General features: G+C 48.7%; 1 protein-coding gene across 18 annotated transcripts in view; it reads left to right on the plus strand.

The window, feature by feature from the left end:
• ZNF438 (zinc finger protein 438) overlaps positions 1 to 14,089 on the plus strand; it is a 144,476-nt gene extending 130,387 nt beyond the window's left edge. For 14 of the 18 annotated variants that reach the window (XM_074358128.1, XM_074358138.1, XM_074358129.1 and 11 more), the window contains 3 exons: positions 727 to 810; positions 10,031 to 11,843; positions 13,208 to 14,089. In XM_074358128.1, the coding sequence (XP_074214229.1) occupies positions 727 to 810; positions 10,031 to 11,843; positions 13,208 to 13,823 (2,513 nt within the window). In that variant the 3' untranslated portion in view covers positions 13,824 to 14,089. Of the gene's footprint in view, positions 1 to 726; positions 811 to 7,024; positions 7,157 to 10,030; positions 11,844 to 13,207 lie in introns of those variants that run through there. The other 4 variants (XM_074358140.1, XM_074358139.1, XM_045519262.2 and 1 more) reach the window with 2 other exon arrangements.
• Positions 14,090 to 14,937: the final 848 nt, after the last annotated feature.

Consider the following 14,937-nt stretch of genomic DNA (forward strand, 5'->3'; position numbering starts at 1 on the left):
GGGGGACCTTGATTGAAGAAGTGAGGCACAGTCAGGGCTGACCAGGTGGGGGTTCAGGGAGTAACTGCCCGCAGACCAGAGGCCTGCATGGGGCTGCGTGTTTGTGCTCACAAATCATGAGCTATTTGACATACAAGCTGAGATACAGAAAAACTTGCAGAAAAAAAAAAATCTTGTAAATCAGTGTGAGTTGAAGATACATCAGAAGTGAAGATAAAACATCTGTAAAACAAGACCGCAAAGCAGGGGAGCCATTATTTCATTTTTAAAATTCAGTTTGCACCTTCCTTAAAAATGCCCGTTCCATATATACAAAGTAAATCTATTTTTTGAAATTACGGTATAACAATAAGAATACCTTTGTGATTGGAGTCCCTTGCTTTTAACTAGACTGTTGTGGAAACATTGTGATCTTCTTCACCACTGTAGTTTCATAATCATGGTCTTTTGACCAAAGGCAAGAACTTCCCAGCCTTCTGCACACGACCTAGTTTAATTGTTCCAACCGACTGCACGTTCCGGTGTTGAAACCTCGTATTTCTGTTTATCCCACTAAGGAAAAGGTTTTCCGCACCAACTGTCATCTCCTCAGTCATCCCAGGTACTTAACTGTTCCAACTGATACTGAAATAGAAGCTGTGACTAGAAGGGGCCCGTTTTTAATTTGTTGATGGAAGATTTCTTGCCATGAGACATTCATGCTGCTCACAAGAAGCTCTTTTGTAGGAGATGTTTCCACGCTCACCAGTCCTGTTGAGAAACAGCTGACTCAGAAGATGTCGGAATCCCCTGGAAAGACAGTGTGTACAGGTATTTGTTAGTGGTAACAGGACATCAGATGAAAGCGGGGAGGGTTTAGCTCAGGGGTAGAAGGTTTAGCTCAGCTTAGCATGCACGAGGTTCTGGGTTCAACCCCCAGCACCTCCGTTAAAAAGAAAGAAAGAAAGGAACCTAATTACCTCCCCTCCCCCCTCAAAAAACTGCAAACCAGATGAAGTGACTGGCTGCTTTTCCCCTGATGGAGTTCAGTTAGCAAGGCCTTAATTTCAGCTACGAGGTTTAACTGAATGTTAACAATTGTGGCAATAGTCACAGCAGAAATAGTAACAGGAGGGTGGGCTTGGTAAAGCATTTCAGAAGTTCCCCATTGTCTTGCTTTGGATCCCCCACAGACCACTAGCTTTTAGCTAAATTTTGGCACCACTCAGTCATTCTTAGATTTGTGTAAAGATACAAAATTCACTGCCTTGTCGTCATGAATAAAATCTGGTACCCGTTCCAATTTTTTTTTTTTTTTTGCCAAAAAGATAAATAAGTTCTTCTTTCTAAATGTATTCAAAATAAGAATATTTCATACAGTTTTCAAGTGTATTTCATCAGAAGCACTTGAAATTAGAAGCAGTTCCTCCCAGAAATCAGGACTGATAAAAGGGGCATCATTAAAATGTAGGGGAAATGTGCTGACATTGAGCATTATTACAATGTATTTTAAATGATGGAGCTTTTTACGTTTCCTTTTCATTTGGGACATTAATTACATGACCTGAAAAGAACAATTAGCTACTTGAATTTAACAAAAAAACACATTGTGGTATTTTTTTTCTTTTATTGCCGTTAATAGTTTAGGTCATTGTCTTTTAAATTTGTCCGTAAAGAATGGCTGTTTCCTCCTGCTTCATACTGTATTTACTTATCTAATCTGTTCAGTTTTGTGGGCTTGGTTCCTCTTTGAGTGCCAGACTTTACTTTCTAGACACAAACTATCTTAAACTTATTTCCTCGGCAGAACACTGAAGTCTACAAGAAAGTGGTCTCAAAATTCTGGTCACCTGGCCCCTACCCTCTGTGAGGGTCCACGTGTTTTCTCTCCTGAATTGAGAAAACGCGTGGCCATTGCTCTCCTGCCTTCCAGGGATGTGGCCAGAGGCCCTAAAGCCCCATCCCTGACAGGACCCCTGAGGCCTGGACTTACTCTCATCCCCTACCAGGGGGTGTTTCTCCTCTGCTGAGCTTGAAAGAACCGCCTTTAGCAGCAATACTCAAAATAAACAAAAGCAGGGGAGAGTGTCCCCTTAAAACAGCTCTTTAAAATGCACATATGTTAATTCCAATTCACTGACTTGTTAATCTGATTAGCACTTTGTCAGACTGGGATGTAGACACTGGGGGCCTGGGGAAAAAGGGAGCCTGGTAGATTGGGGGAGACGGACTGAAGGCTGAGCTGCAGGAGTGGAGGGGCAGGAGAGGCAAGAAAAAGAAGCGTCCCAGTCTGACTGGGAGCATTATTCACAGGTGACCGTCCTTTCTCCCCGCTCTCCTCCACTTACCTCTCAGAAAAGAAGCGCCAGTCGAAGGATTCGGTACTATTTCCGTCTGCTTACCATTCAGGATTTGTGCCTTTTTTCCCCCACCAAAAATAAATATCAGAAGCCTCGTGCTGCTAGGCGAGAGAAAGTAGACAACGAACATCTGATGTGGGGTAGGCGCTCCCCTGGCACCTTTATGGGTACTTTATTCATTTAATCCTGACAGTGACCAGATTCTATTATGCCCATTTCATAAACAAGAACATTTAGGCTAAGACAGTGACTGTCTCAAACCATGAGACAGAACCAGGAGTTGAAACCACATCTGTCTGAAACCCCCAAACCCGTGCTTTTTCCACTAGAGACCAAGGTGGGGGTCCGCACCTGAGAGTAAAGCCTCCAGGCAGCGGGCGGAGCGGGGAGGGGCCTCTGCAGGCACGTGGGCCAGGGTCTGCATTCCAGCCCGTTGAGGACTGGCTTCAAAATCTCTATCTGTAAAATGCACACAACAGTCATTCCTAACGCAGCGGGATTAAAGGAGATAATGCGCCCAAGGTACTTTGCACAGTACCTGACACATAAAAGATTCCTTATCATTAGAATGAGGTTGAAGAAACAGTGGTGATTAAGTGCTGGGAAATGGAGGCTCCGGTGCTGAGAAAATGAGAATTCCCTTTCTTGCTAAGCTAGGCAATGGATTCACTGGGCAGACAGCAAGCACTCAAGGGCTGCGCTGAATGGAAGATACCGGTACATCATTGGTGTGGCTGCAGGAGCAAGGGGGAGGGAGGGACTGAGAGCGTGGTCCAGCAGAGCGGGGCCTGTGTGCCCAGGAGCGTGGGCACGACCAGACGCAGGAGACACGAGCGCCCGTTGGAGCGTGCTGGCTCCCTTTGTAGGGTGTCAGGTTCCCTGACATTGGGGTCCTAGCTGAGTGGCGCCAGGAGGTCTTAGCGCTGCAGATCCATGGGCAGGAGCGACATGTGGCATCCTGAGTCCTTAGAAACAGCGCGTGTCCTGTGCGTCCAGCTTGGTCTCCGGTGCCCACTCTGCCCCCAGCACCCAGCACACCCCTGCAGACTGAGCCTGTGTCCCCCCGGGGAGGGGTAGGCAGTGGCTCCACGTGTTTGTAAGTCTTTCCACAAAATCAGGTTGAGCTCCCTTGTGTTCTGAGGCATTTCTTTCATCTCAGACTTCTCCAGGGTTTTACCAGATTTGTTTTGACCCAGGACCATCCTGGGAAACAGTCTCAACCCCACCAGAACTTACTATTTGAAAACCAAGTGGGAGGGAGAACGGGGATGCCAACCAAGACAAATGAAGATAGGGTGTTTCTGTTTGATAAAAATTAAAACCTAAAGCACCCCTAAAAGCTGTGGCTCTTTTGTGGCCAAAACTTGGCAACCCTTTTGTTCTGAGCCTGGAGCCAGTGAGGTTGTGGCAAGAGAAGGGACCCTCTTTCTCTCCCTGCTCTCTACTCCGGACTTGGCAGTGGGCCCCTGGGTCCCCGCAGATGGACGGTGGAACTGTGCCCAAACCAGCCAAGGGACGGGCGGGAACAGCTTTGTTCAGAAGCAGCACCGCAGACCTCGGTTCTGCCAGGGGAAGTCCAGATGTGAGGGGTGTGCAGCAGCTGGGAGAATGGCCTGCCCCGAGTGCTTGTCTCTCCACGTGGTCTGCGCGGGGTGTGTTGTGATCAGTTCAATAAGGCCGGCTTAGATGTCGGCACGTGATCCCCCTGCGCTCTCCTCTTTGCCCTGCTGACCCATCTCCACCAGACCCAGCCCCTGGTGGTGATGGAGGAGGGAGAGGAGCACACACGTACTTTCTCCAAACAAACGTCTGGCCACCGTGTTGGATTTGTCAGAATCATCTGGGTAGTAAGCGGTAAATTCAACTTGAAATATCAGATGACTTTTACCTTCAGATGACAATTTTCACAAGTCCTCTAGTGAGTGGGCTTTCGAAAGAAAGTATCGTTTACTGGTCATCGAAGTTTGGGGCTATGACAGGCCATTTCTATTTGCAGGTTTTTTTTTCCTTAAATTTCAGAGATAATACTATATTTTGGAATCAATTAGGGCAATTCTGCATAGGATGTTTCCCCCTGCTGAAGGGAGGATGGAGGAGAAAGGTCATTGCTTCAAATTGGAATGGCACAGGTCTGGTTGTGTCGACTTGGGCGTGTTACTTACCTTCCTCAAGCCTCGTTCTGCTTATCTGTGAAAGGGGAGTGATATTTATTTGCAGAGTTTGCTCGAGGGTTCAGTTAAAAGACCTCGCATGGATTCTAGCCGTAGATAAGGACTCAGTACCTCCAGGCTTCCCTGTAACCCACAGTGGGGTCAATTTCTCAGCAACTGTAAATGTCACTCTTCAAAATAATTGTTTTTAATAGCCCATGTTTAAAATCCTAAGCATTCACACTGTATAATTGTGCAAAATTAATTTTACTGAGTGAGCCTTTTATGTTTGCAGTTAATAAAAAGTCCACGTTTACTGCCTGAGAGTCCTGGGAGTCTCTTTAACCATGTTATGGGTAATTTCGCAGGATTTCCAGAAATTATGAATGTCAGTGGAAATTCCGACTGACTGTTGAGTGCACGGCTCCCTGAAATCTGTCATTTAGTAGGTGACAGGGGAGGGGTTTTAGATCCACACCATCTGGGAGAGGCCTTGCAAATGTGTCGTGGAATAAACCACTGTGGCAGCTACATGGCCAAGAAAGATGTCCCACAACCACGCCTCCTCAGTGTTTTAGAAAACTTAATGTCATTTTCAGCTTCTCTAAATACTCCTATTGTTCAAACTACTTTAAGAAGAAGAAGAAGAAAAAAACCTGTCATTATTATAGCATAACTGACCTTCATTGCAATTTGCCTTGTTTTATTTTAAAGAGCCAAATGTTGGGAGAAGGGTTCTCAGGACGCCAATTGTCCTTGGGAGGTAATGAGCTCTGATGCTTCTCAGGGTGAACTTTGCGGGGAGGCGGGGTGGGGATATACTGCCTGTCAGATTATTTGGTTACCTTCCTTATCCTTCGCATTTCTTGTCCTGAAGTAGACAAGGGAAGGAAAAACCTGAAATGCTCTGTGTAATCTGGACACAGTCACTTACCCATCACAGTATCATCAGAGATGGTCCCTTTTCAAAACGGATTCAGAAGGAGAACTTTCCTTTTCCCAACAAATACTGATCAGTGCATCCTGTGTGCGGGGCAGAGTGTTCAGTGGCCCACGAGCATCCAGCCCTTGCACGTGTGCTCATTTCATTAGTTTCCCTTGGGAGATGTTCCGTGCGTGTGTTGGAACATAGTTGTGTGTGTGTCTTGCTACTTTTTAAAAATCCAGCTGGTAGCAGAAGAGAAATCTCCCATCCTGGAGAGGACCCCGAGTCGGTGTAAGCCTTCTCCCTTCCCACCCCGACAGGATCGTGCGTGTGGCCGGAAGACTGTTGCCTTAGTACCTGCTTCTGGGCCTTTGAGTCAGTCCTGGGGGGCGGTGGGGCTCTCCGATTTCTGTGGCCTCGCCCTCTTTCTCCGGCCTTGCTTTTCTTCTAATGCATCATTTCATTCCCTGTCGCTTCGTCCTGAATAATCGATTCTGGTGGAGGGGACTCAACACCACCTTCGTGAAGACCCCTGCCCTTGTATGTAACTCCCAGTAGATCCAGGCAAACAGGAGTCAGTTCAGTTTACCCTGGAAGACCTTATCTTCTCACCCCGCAGATTTCTTGCAATTAGCTTGTGATTTTTAATAATGAAGTCAACTGATAAACTTTTCTGCCCCAGGATCCACTTTTCTGAATTGCAGGGAACTGGAGGAGACGGACCCTGTGTGTGTAGCGGGCCCCTTACCTGTCCCCAGGACTCTCTTGTCTCCCATGGCCCAGGCAGCTCACTGATCTGTGTTCTCCTTTGCTGGGACAGTTACCTGAAGGAGTTTCCTTTGCTCCTGGGCCGCAGTCGGCCTCCTTTTCCTCTGAACGTCGTTGTCCTTCCCGTGTGATTTTATTTCCACGCTAATGGAGACACTTGTGATGGTCAGTCGAAGCCCATCGACTCGAACTGTTCCGTAGTTAGCTCTCTCCCCCCCTTTTGGAATGGCTCAGTAAATACATCTAGTTCCATTTCTGGAAATCTTAACTGTTGGAAGGTTGCTTTCTCACCCTTGGTCATAAAACCCAGGAAGCCCCTTCCCACCTGGGGTCCTTAGGGCCCTCGCGGCGACCTTGGCCACCGGTTGTCGCTGCAGCTGCCTGCTCTGTTCTTTGCTATTTCTGCTCGTCTCCGTGCTGACATCGCCTTTCTGTGCGTCTGACTTCAGATTTCCCACTTCTGGCCGCGCTTCCCCTCTTAGCCCGCATCCCCCGTCCTTCATCTGGGTAGGCCTGTTTTCTGCAAAGCAGTTTCTTCTTTGGAGCTGGCTTGTTTCTTTGACTGTTTTAGCTTGTGCCCCCACAGCGTGATTTACTGTCCTCGCTTACTAGTTCCTCGGATGGTTCCTCACTTGGCCTCACCGATCCCCTTTATCCTAAAAAGTTTTTTGTGCTTTTTTTCCCCTAATCACCATGCTAACCCATTTCCTTGTTTTGGCAGTGGGCAAATAAAAGTGAAAAAAAAAGTTCCAAAGATGTATAATCTATTTCTTTTTTAATTTTCAGAGTAACTTGGTAGTGTTCAAGTGTGCTTTTAAGTTGTGGGTTTTTTTATTTTTCAGCCATTGATCACTTCGTTGCAAATACCACCTACAAAGTCTACCAGTAATGATCAGATTCCTGACCCTGTTCTGGGACCGAGATGCAGATCACCTCCCCGCCCTCGAGGAATTCAGTCTGGGGAGGGCAGGCCTGTAAGCGGGCCCCCACGTGAGCCGTGAGGTGGAGCGAGAGTGCTGGAGAAAATTAAAACAAGAAGTGGGGTGGGGAGTTCAGAAGGGAGGTACAGGTCTAAGTAAGGTGGTCAGAAGATTCACCACGAGAAGCCCGTTTGAGCAGAACTGGAAGGAAAGGCAGCGTCATGTCCTGGGCTCACCTAAGGATGCGTGTCAGGGCAGTGAGGGCAGCGGGCACTGAGAGCCCGGGGACTCAGGTGTGTGGCGCGCGTCGGGGCGGGCCTGGAGGGACGGAGTCAGAGCGGTCCTGGAGCCCTGGGGCCCCTGCAGGGACTTTGTCTCTGACTCCAGGATGAAGAGCCGATAGGACAGACAAGTGAGGTGACGTGTGTCGTGCTGTGATGCGCGTTGTCATGTACTATTTCAAGAGGACTTAGGACTAATTAGGGACAGCCTAGCCTTTCTTCCAGCTCTTCGTGCTGTAAATTTTTGTGCTCAGTTAGGAGTTTGAACTTGATATAAACGACCCAATTTCCTCCTCCCTTTCCTCAGCCCTGATATGCTGTGCGGATGCAAAGACCATCATTACTGTTAGTGTGATTCTTTAAAAAGCTTTGTCGCTAGGCAACCAGAAGCTATCAGTAGTTTTAAGCTCTCTGCAAACTCTCAATCTTGATTTTATATTTATTTGTTTATTTGTTTGTTTGTTTATGGAAGGACAGTCAATTTACAGTGTTGTGTTAATTTGTGTGAACAACAGAGTGATTCATTTATACACATGTGTATTCCCTGATTTAATATATTTATTTACAAGTTACTTCAGTACGTCTTCCAAAAAGATGAGAAGATGAGGCTTAATGTGGAAGACATTTAAATTGAAAGGCCATGAAATTAGAACTAAAAAATGAATTAAATTATGTAGGAAGACAAAGCAGATGTCACAGATCAATTTAGGTGACTACTGTGAAGTGAGGAGGGATTCAGGTGACTACTGGGAAGTGAGGAGATGACTGGCTAATCCGTTTACCTGTGAACTTCACGGCAACAAAGCTAAAAAGGAAAACACCACATTTCGTAACTACCCCGGTCTGGCTTCCCCAGACCATAGCACTGCTGTCTTTCCTCCTTACTCTAACGCAAGCAACCATGTGAGCAGGTTTTTAATATCCCTGTTCTTTACCCAACAGCGATTCTAAGGTACATTGGTCGATTGTACCATCTAAGGTACATTGGTCGGTCAGTACACATTTCAGCCTGATTCCTACTATGTGACGTATTTGTTTCTTTGCAGAGTGTCATTTTTGCTGGGGGACAAAAATCAATTTTCTGCTAACATTGTTAGTTCACTCACTGTGGATGTGAAAATCAAGGTTGACTTTTTTTAAAGTTTAATTGTCTGTTTCGCTCAGTGGCCAGCCACTTAAGGCAGAAACCATGTCCGTTCATCTTTACGTGTCTGGTAGCTCCTAAGCAAACCTTTCCTCGATCCCTGACCTCCAACCGCAAAATCTAACAGGCTCTGAAAACAGAAAGTTGCATCAAAAGTCGGGCGCCAAAACTCATTCAGAGGCCAAGCCTGAACTGAAGTAGGACTATTTAAAAATCGCCATTCGCCCCACTTGTGAATACTCAGGTATTTCACTCACGCGTAGTAATAGGTTGAATTACTGGTGCTCTGCGAACTTTGCTGGGCGTTACATACCCTCTGGTGTCTACAGCTTATTACTCTTCAAAATATGAACAGATAAATTCCAAAATGCTTCTGTCCCCAGTGGGATCAGAAAAGGAATCATGGGCCTGCAGTGGCCAAGCTCTAGAATGGCAGGGGTACCTAGTCAACGCGAGCGGGAGGGAAGCTTGACTAATACGAGGCACTTAGAGATGGGAGACTGTTCCGCAACCAGGCCTTGTGCACCTGAGGCCTCAGGGAGTAAAACATGATTCAGTCCTTAGAAAGCAGCGCATCGAAACATTCCCTGACTTGTCCCTTTGGAGAAGTCACAATTGCTCTTCTGCCAGACTAGTAAATTCTAGAAACATGAACTGTTATTCCATCAGTTGAAATTGTTGCTGTCAGTGTCCTGGGAGGTGCCATGTGTGTTGTCTCTGTATCTTTTCTTACCACTTTGGATCTTTTTGTTTTCCTGCCAGCATTTTTTTTTAAGGTGTCACATCAGCTTTTTTTAAATGCTAGTGATTTAATTGCAAAAGCACACACATAAACAGTGTGAAAGGTGTGAGAGGAAAATTCACAAGTCACCTGGGAAACGGCCACAAAGCCAGCGTTCAGTCTGGAATCCATCCACCGCTCAAAGCAAATCGTACTGCCGGTCGGTCAGACGGGCATCCTGAAACTGAGCGAAAAATGAGTTTGATACAAGAAACATTTGTTTCATAGGGAAGATACAGTGGGAACTAGCAAGACAGTTTCAATACTGGCCTCACCCACACAGAGCTTAAGTTTAACAGGGAAAACATTTATGTAAAAGGAATCCAGTCCACAGCAGAGCCTACCAGTGGGGGTGCAGCCAAGAGACCAGGAGAGGAGGTGGGGTTGCACTGGTCTGTAAAAATGAATTCAGTTAGGTCAATGGAGAGAATGGACTTGTGGAATACAAGGAGGAAAAAGACACAACCCCAGCTCTCAAAAAGCCCTGAGTTTAGTAGTAGAGATGCACAAACAGATTATTGTGGAAAGTGCTCCTGGTCCCATGGAGGAGCACAGTAATCAGTCCTTAGGAAGGTGGGGAGGAGCAGACCTTCACACTGGGATGCGGTAGGCAGGGTAGTCTAGGAATGCACTCCAGGCAGAGGAAATGCTAAGATGCTTATCTGTGCCCTCACAATGGGACAGCGACACCAGAGTGAGTTTATATTGTATTATCCTTGCAGGTGAACCAAGCACCCCTTCCGGGACCGTTCAGACTGGGAAAGGTCTGCAGAGTAAGAGTCAGTTTAGAACCATCGCTCCAAAAATCGTGCCCAAAGTCCTGCCACCCCGAGTGCTCACGTGCCCGTCGCCATCCCTCCCTGATCAGGCGAGTCCAGGCCCCCGCTTCAGCTCGAAGCCCCTGGGGATGCCCACCCAGAATTATGCGCTGATGCAGGTTGCTGGCCAGGAGGGGACATTTTCTCTGGTCGCTCTGCCCCACGTTGCCTCTGCTCAGCCCATCCCGAAGTCCAGACTGCCTCTTCCTGAGAACCTAAAGCTGCCTATTCCCCGGTACCAACCCCCAAGAAAGAGCCAAGGAGCGAGAAGAAAGCCTATGCCCAGCTCCTCTGAGAGCAGCTGCAGCAAACCCCCTGCCCAAACCCAAGCCCCCCCCGCCCTGCCTGCCCATCCTGAGCCCCCGCCCAGGCCCCGTCCACCCGAGCTGGTGCTGCCACCAGACCAAGTCCTGGCAGGTGTGGGCACCGCCGTGCTGACCAACGGGGATGACCACAGAGACTCCCGGCCTCCAGGGACCAGTGCCCATGCAGATCCAAACCCTCCTGCCACCCCAGCATCGTCTACACCTCAGGGGCCCGCTGCCAAGCTGGACCTCCCAAAGACGTCAGGGAAAGCAAACCATGCTGGCCAGAAAGCATCCAGGAAACCTGCCACTGTTCCCAGTGAGAAACTTAAAGGACAGGCCAGTGTTGCCAAACCCGTGACCCATTTGTCACCAGCTGTATTTGGCAACACGGTTCAAGTGGTCTCTTCTGTCTCTAGAGGTAAACTGCCCATCCTCCCTTACTCAAGAATGAAAGCACCAGAGGTTTACAAGAGTGAATCGGCCGTTCACACTGTGGATATTTCTTTACCTGGGCTCCGGGCAGCCAGTGACAAGACCTTGGGGGTCACAGAAGGCTTCTGTGTGGTGCCACAGGTGGCCGACAAGGTCCCTGTCCCACCGGTGTTGAAGCAGAACCATGGTGAAAATGCCTTCAGTCTGGCCACCAAACCCGATCTCAGCCACAAAACAAAACTGAACGGTGGGGCAGCAAAGAGAAAAGGCAGGAAACGAAAGGTACCAGATGAGCTTTTGACATTTCAGGGCAAAAGAAGGAAATATGTCTTGAATAAGTGTAGAGATGGCAAAGAAAGGGTCCAGGCCGATCCGCAGGAAGCCAGAGGCCCGACGCCTGGGACTGTGAGAAAGTACCGGAGCATCATGCCCAAACCTGCCACTGTCCCACCGGCTCCGGGCCCCCCGGCCTCTCCCGTGGCCCCAGTCCAGCCCCCGCCACCCAGCAGCCCAGCGCGGGATGTGCTGCTGAGTAATCCTTTCTCCCTGGAACAGCTGGGCTCTAAGCAGGCCGACGGCCCTTCCCCTAAGCCCAGCGCTGCCTTCAGACGCGGGCTCTCCGGCCTTAAGAAGCCTTGGCACCGATGTCACGTGTGTGATCACCACTTCCAGTTCAAACGGCACCTCCAGGAGCACATGAACACACACACCAACAGGCGGCCCTACAGCTGCCGGTTCTGCCGCAAGACGTACATGCGGCCAGGCAGCCTGAGCGCCCACGTGCGGCTCCGGCACGCGGACAGCCGGCCCCGGAAGCTCATGTGCTGTGAGCTGTGTGCCAAAGTGTTCGGCCACTTGCGAGTCTACTTTGGCCACCTGAGAGAGGTTCACAGAGTCGTCATCAGCACCGAGCCCGCCCCCTGCGAACCGCAGCCCGGAGACCAGAGTGCCAGGGAGCCGGAGGGGCCAGTGGACAGGTGAGTGCTGCTGGGATGCGGGCCGGCAGGAAGGAATGTCCGGGTTGGAGAACAGGGTGGGATTTCACACCCAGAAAGATGCCTTTGGGAAAGCGTCCCTCAGATGGAGATTTCAGAAGGTCGCCACCTTGTCCCCCTGTTCCAGAAAGGGTGGCCTCCTTTCCCTTCATTTCCAATCATTCATGATCATTAATTACCCCACCATCTGGCAGCCAGGACACAAATGCCAGCTTGGGGTCCACTGGGGACCATCAAGCAAGAGGTTATTCTTGCATCTGAAATATGAGTCACTTAGTGTATATGGTTCCTGGGTACCTCTACAAGTAATTTCCCCCAAGCTCATGCCCACAGAATTTCTGTCTAAAGAGGATCGTTTGCCCCAGATACAGAGTGACCAGTGATGGGGACTGGGCGGGGTCTGCTGCGTCGGCCATCCCCTCGGGTGCCAGACCAGACCCTCTCCGTTGGCCCTGTTTTCCTGACGGGCCGGAGCAGTATTTCCTGTGTCATTGCCCCCGCGCCCCTTCCCAGTTTCATAAACACACGAGCTGAGTCATTGGAGAGCCTGCCATGCAGGTCTGAGAGGAGTAAGTAAGCCAAGGACACACCCTCTGTCTGTCCACCTGGCTCTAAATGACAGAGGGGTCTCACTGAAACGAGTTCTCATCAGCACCATGAAAATGAAACATTCTCCAGCACTTTTGATTCTCTGTCCCTCGTCCTCCTCAACTGTCCTGATGATTCTCAGACCTTTCTGTCCAACTCTGGCTTGGTGGATCATACACATTAAGAATAAAGTGCACCTGTCCTGTTCCTGGCCGGCTTCTCTAGAGTTTCTCTGTGTCTCTTTAAGCATTTCTGCCCCCTTTCAGACACCTGTGCCTTTTACTAATGTACATAGCAGCCTCCCCCAAAGAAACCTCACTTCTTAATGATTTAATGGAATATGTTTCAATTTTTAGGTAAAATGTCCAAACTGCATTTGGTGCTCAGGTTGGGGAGGGCACCATGGGAGGGGAAGGGGGAACAGTCAACTCCGCTGGACCCAGTGGGTCCCCACAGTGCTTCACTTGGTACTTCCTACTCTCATGGTGATTACACCTGTTCCCATGGTAACCAAAGAAGACTTAGCTCCCGAGGAGATGCGTAAAGGGAAACCCTCTTTCTGAAGGGGCCCCCGCCAACCTGAGAGGTGTGAGGCCCCAGGCGGGAGTGACACTGCTGCTCCCCGCGGCCTCTGCTCACCCTCTGCACTTCTCCGCAGCGCGTCCATCTTAGACCCCGAAAGGCCAAGAGCTGGAAAGACGAGTCCCATTTTTTTTTTTTCCGGGAGACCTGATCCAGGCTATTTCCCCTCTTTTCAGGGAGAACAGGCCCGGCCTTGAAGAAGACCTCCTTCTGGACCAGGCCGACGAAGTCAGATTACAGATCAGATGCGGCCGCTGCCAGATCGCTGCCCCGTCTTTTGCTGAAATCAAATTTCACTTACTCCACGTCCACGGAGAGGAGATTCAGGGCAGGCTGCAGGAGGGGGTCCTCCCCGGAGGCAGAGGCGCTCGGGATGGACTGCGGAAACACGCTGCTCCTTCCTGGAAACCGCGGTCCGAGAGAAGAAAGATGTTTAAGCATCGTCCCTCTGATGAGGAGCTCCACGCATTCCCCACGTTGAAAAAGCAGCTCTGCCTCCATCAGCAGAATGACGTGGAAATCCTCACAGGGCACGAAGGAGCCCCGCCAGGACCCTTTGAGCCCAGAGGAGACCCCCAGAGCCCCGAGTGTCCCGGGCCCCCTACTGCCCCCCTCCCAGCCCAGCCGGGCTTTAACTGCATCCTTTGTGCACAGACGCTGGGAAGGAAGGAGGACCTGCTCCTGCACTGGGAACAGCAGCACAACTGTGAGGACCCTCCCCAGCTCTGGACCATTTTCCACGCGCTCTCCAACCGGGGAGTCATCACACTTTCCAGCGAAACCGAAAAATGAAACACAGGGGCAAGGAGGAGTTAGGAGAGGCTTGTTCTCAGCTTCCTCTCCGGGCTTTGTGGTGCTTAATTACAGAAATCAAACAAGTTAGGATCAGCATTAATGAGCAGGAGTGGTTTTTGAACATAGTTCTGTTTTGTTATGAAATATATATATATATGTCATTGATGCATTTTTCTAACATATGCAGGTTTTTTTAATTTGATGTACTGTTATGTTTATTTCAGATTCAATAAAAAGCTAAATTTGGAGGTTGAAATATAGAAGATGGTAGGCTGTTCCTCAGATACAGTTTTTAGTAGAAACACGTGTGAGTGTGTGTGCGTGCGTGCGTGCGTGTGGGCTTTTGTTCACATGGCTCCTGTTTAAGTAGATCACCAAATGTGATACATTTCCAGGTGACAGAACCACTCCGTTTTCAATCCTACTATATTGTTGGTCTTTATCAAATTCTCTGGTTGATTTGACCATGCCATACAGCAGTGTGTTGGATAAGGTTCTCATCTCTCATAGTTTAAAATCCATGTTTTCAGGCCATAGGTTTTTTAAGTTCTGTTTTCTAAAATACACATTCCCTTGAAGATGAGATGTCAGTAAATCATCCAGCTGTTGTGTTCCATATCAAAGTAATCAAAAATTTTTTTAGTACTTCAGCTTTTTTGGTAAGAAATTCTTTTTCAAATAGTCTTTTGAGCTAGAAAATTTACAACCTGGGAAGTGAACTAGATAGTTCAATCCAGATGTCCAGGTGTCGCAACCTTCCCTCCCTCCCCAGTAACTTCAGAGGGCTGTGGCTGGCGGATCAGTTTTAGATGCAATGGCCCAAGGTTTCAAGCCCAGGTTCTCTTTGAAAGTCAAGAGTAAATGATTGCCTCTTAAATTTCTGGGAAGTTATCTGGAATCGAAAAAGTTGCCATTTGAAGTTTCTGGCCATCCTGGCTGCAAAATGTTTTTGGAATAGGGGAATTTCAGCCCTCATCCCACTAGAATTCCAGCCTTTGGTTGATAGTATTGTGCATGTGGCCAGCCCCGTGTGCCTGAAGCTTGGCCCAGGCACCTTCATAACAGTTTTCTGTGTTAAAGGAAGTTACCTGAACAGAGGAATAACTAAATT

Source organism: Camelus bactrianus, chromosome 35, assembly GCF_048773025.1.
Source record: "Camelus bactrianus isolate YW-2024 breed Bactrian camel chromosome 35, ASM4877302v1, whole genome shotgun sequence".
Taxonomy (NCBI): domain Eukaryota; kingdom Metazoa; phylum Chordata; class Mammalia; order Artiodactyla; family Camelidae; genus Camelus; species Camelus bactrianus.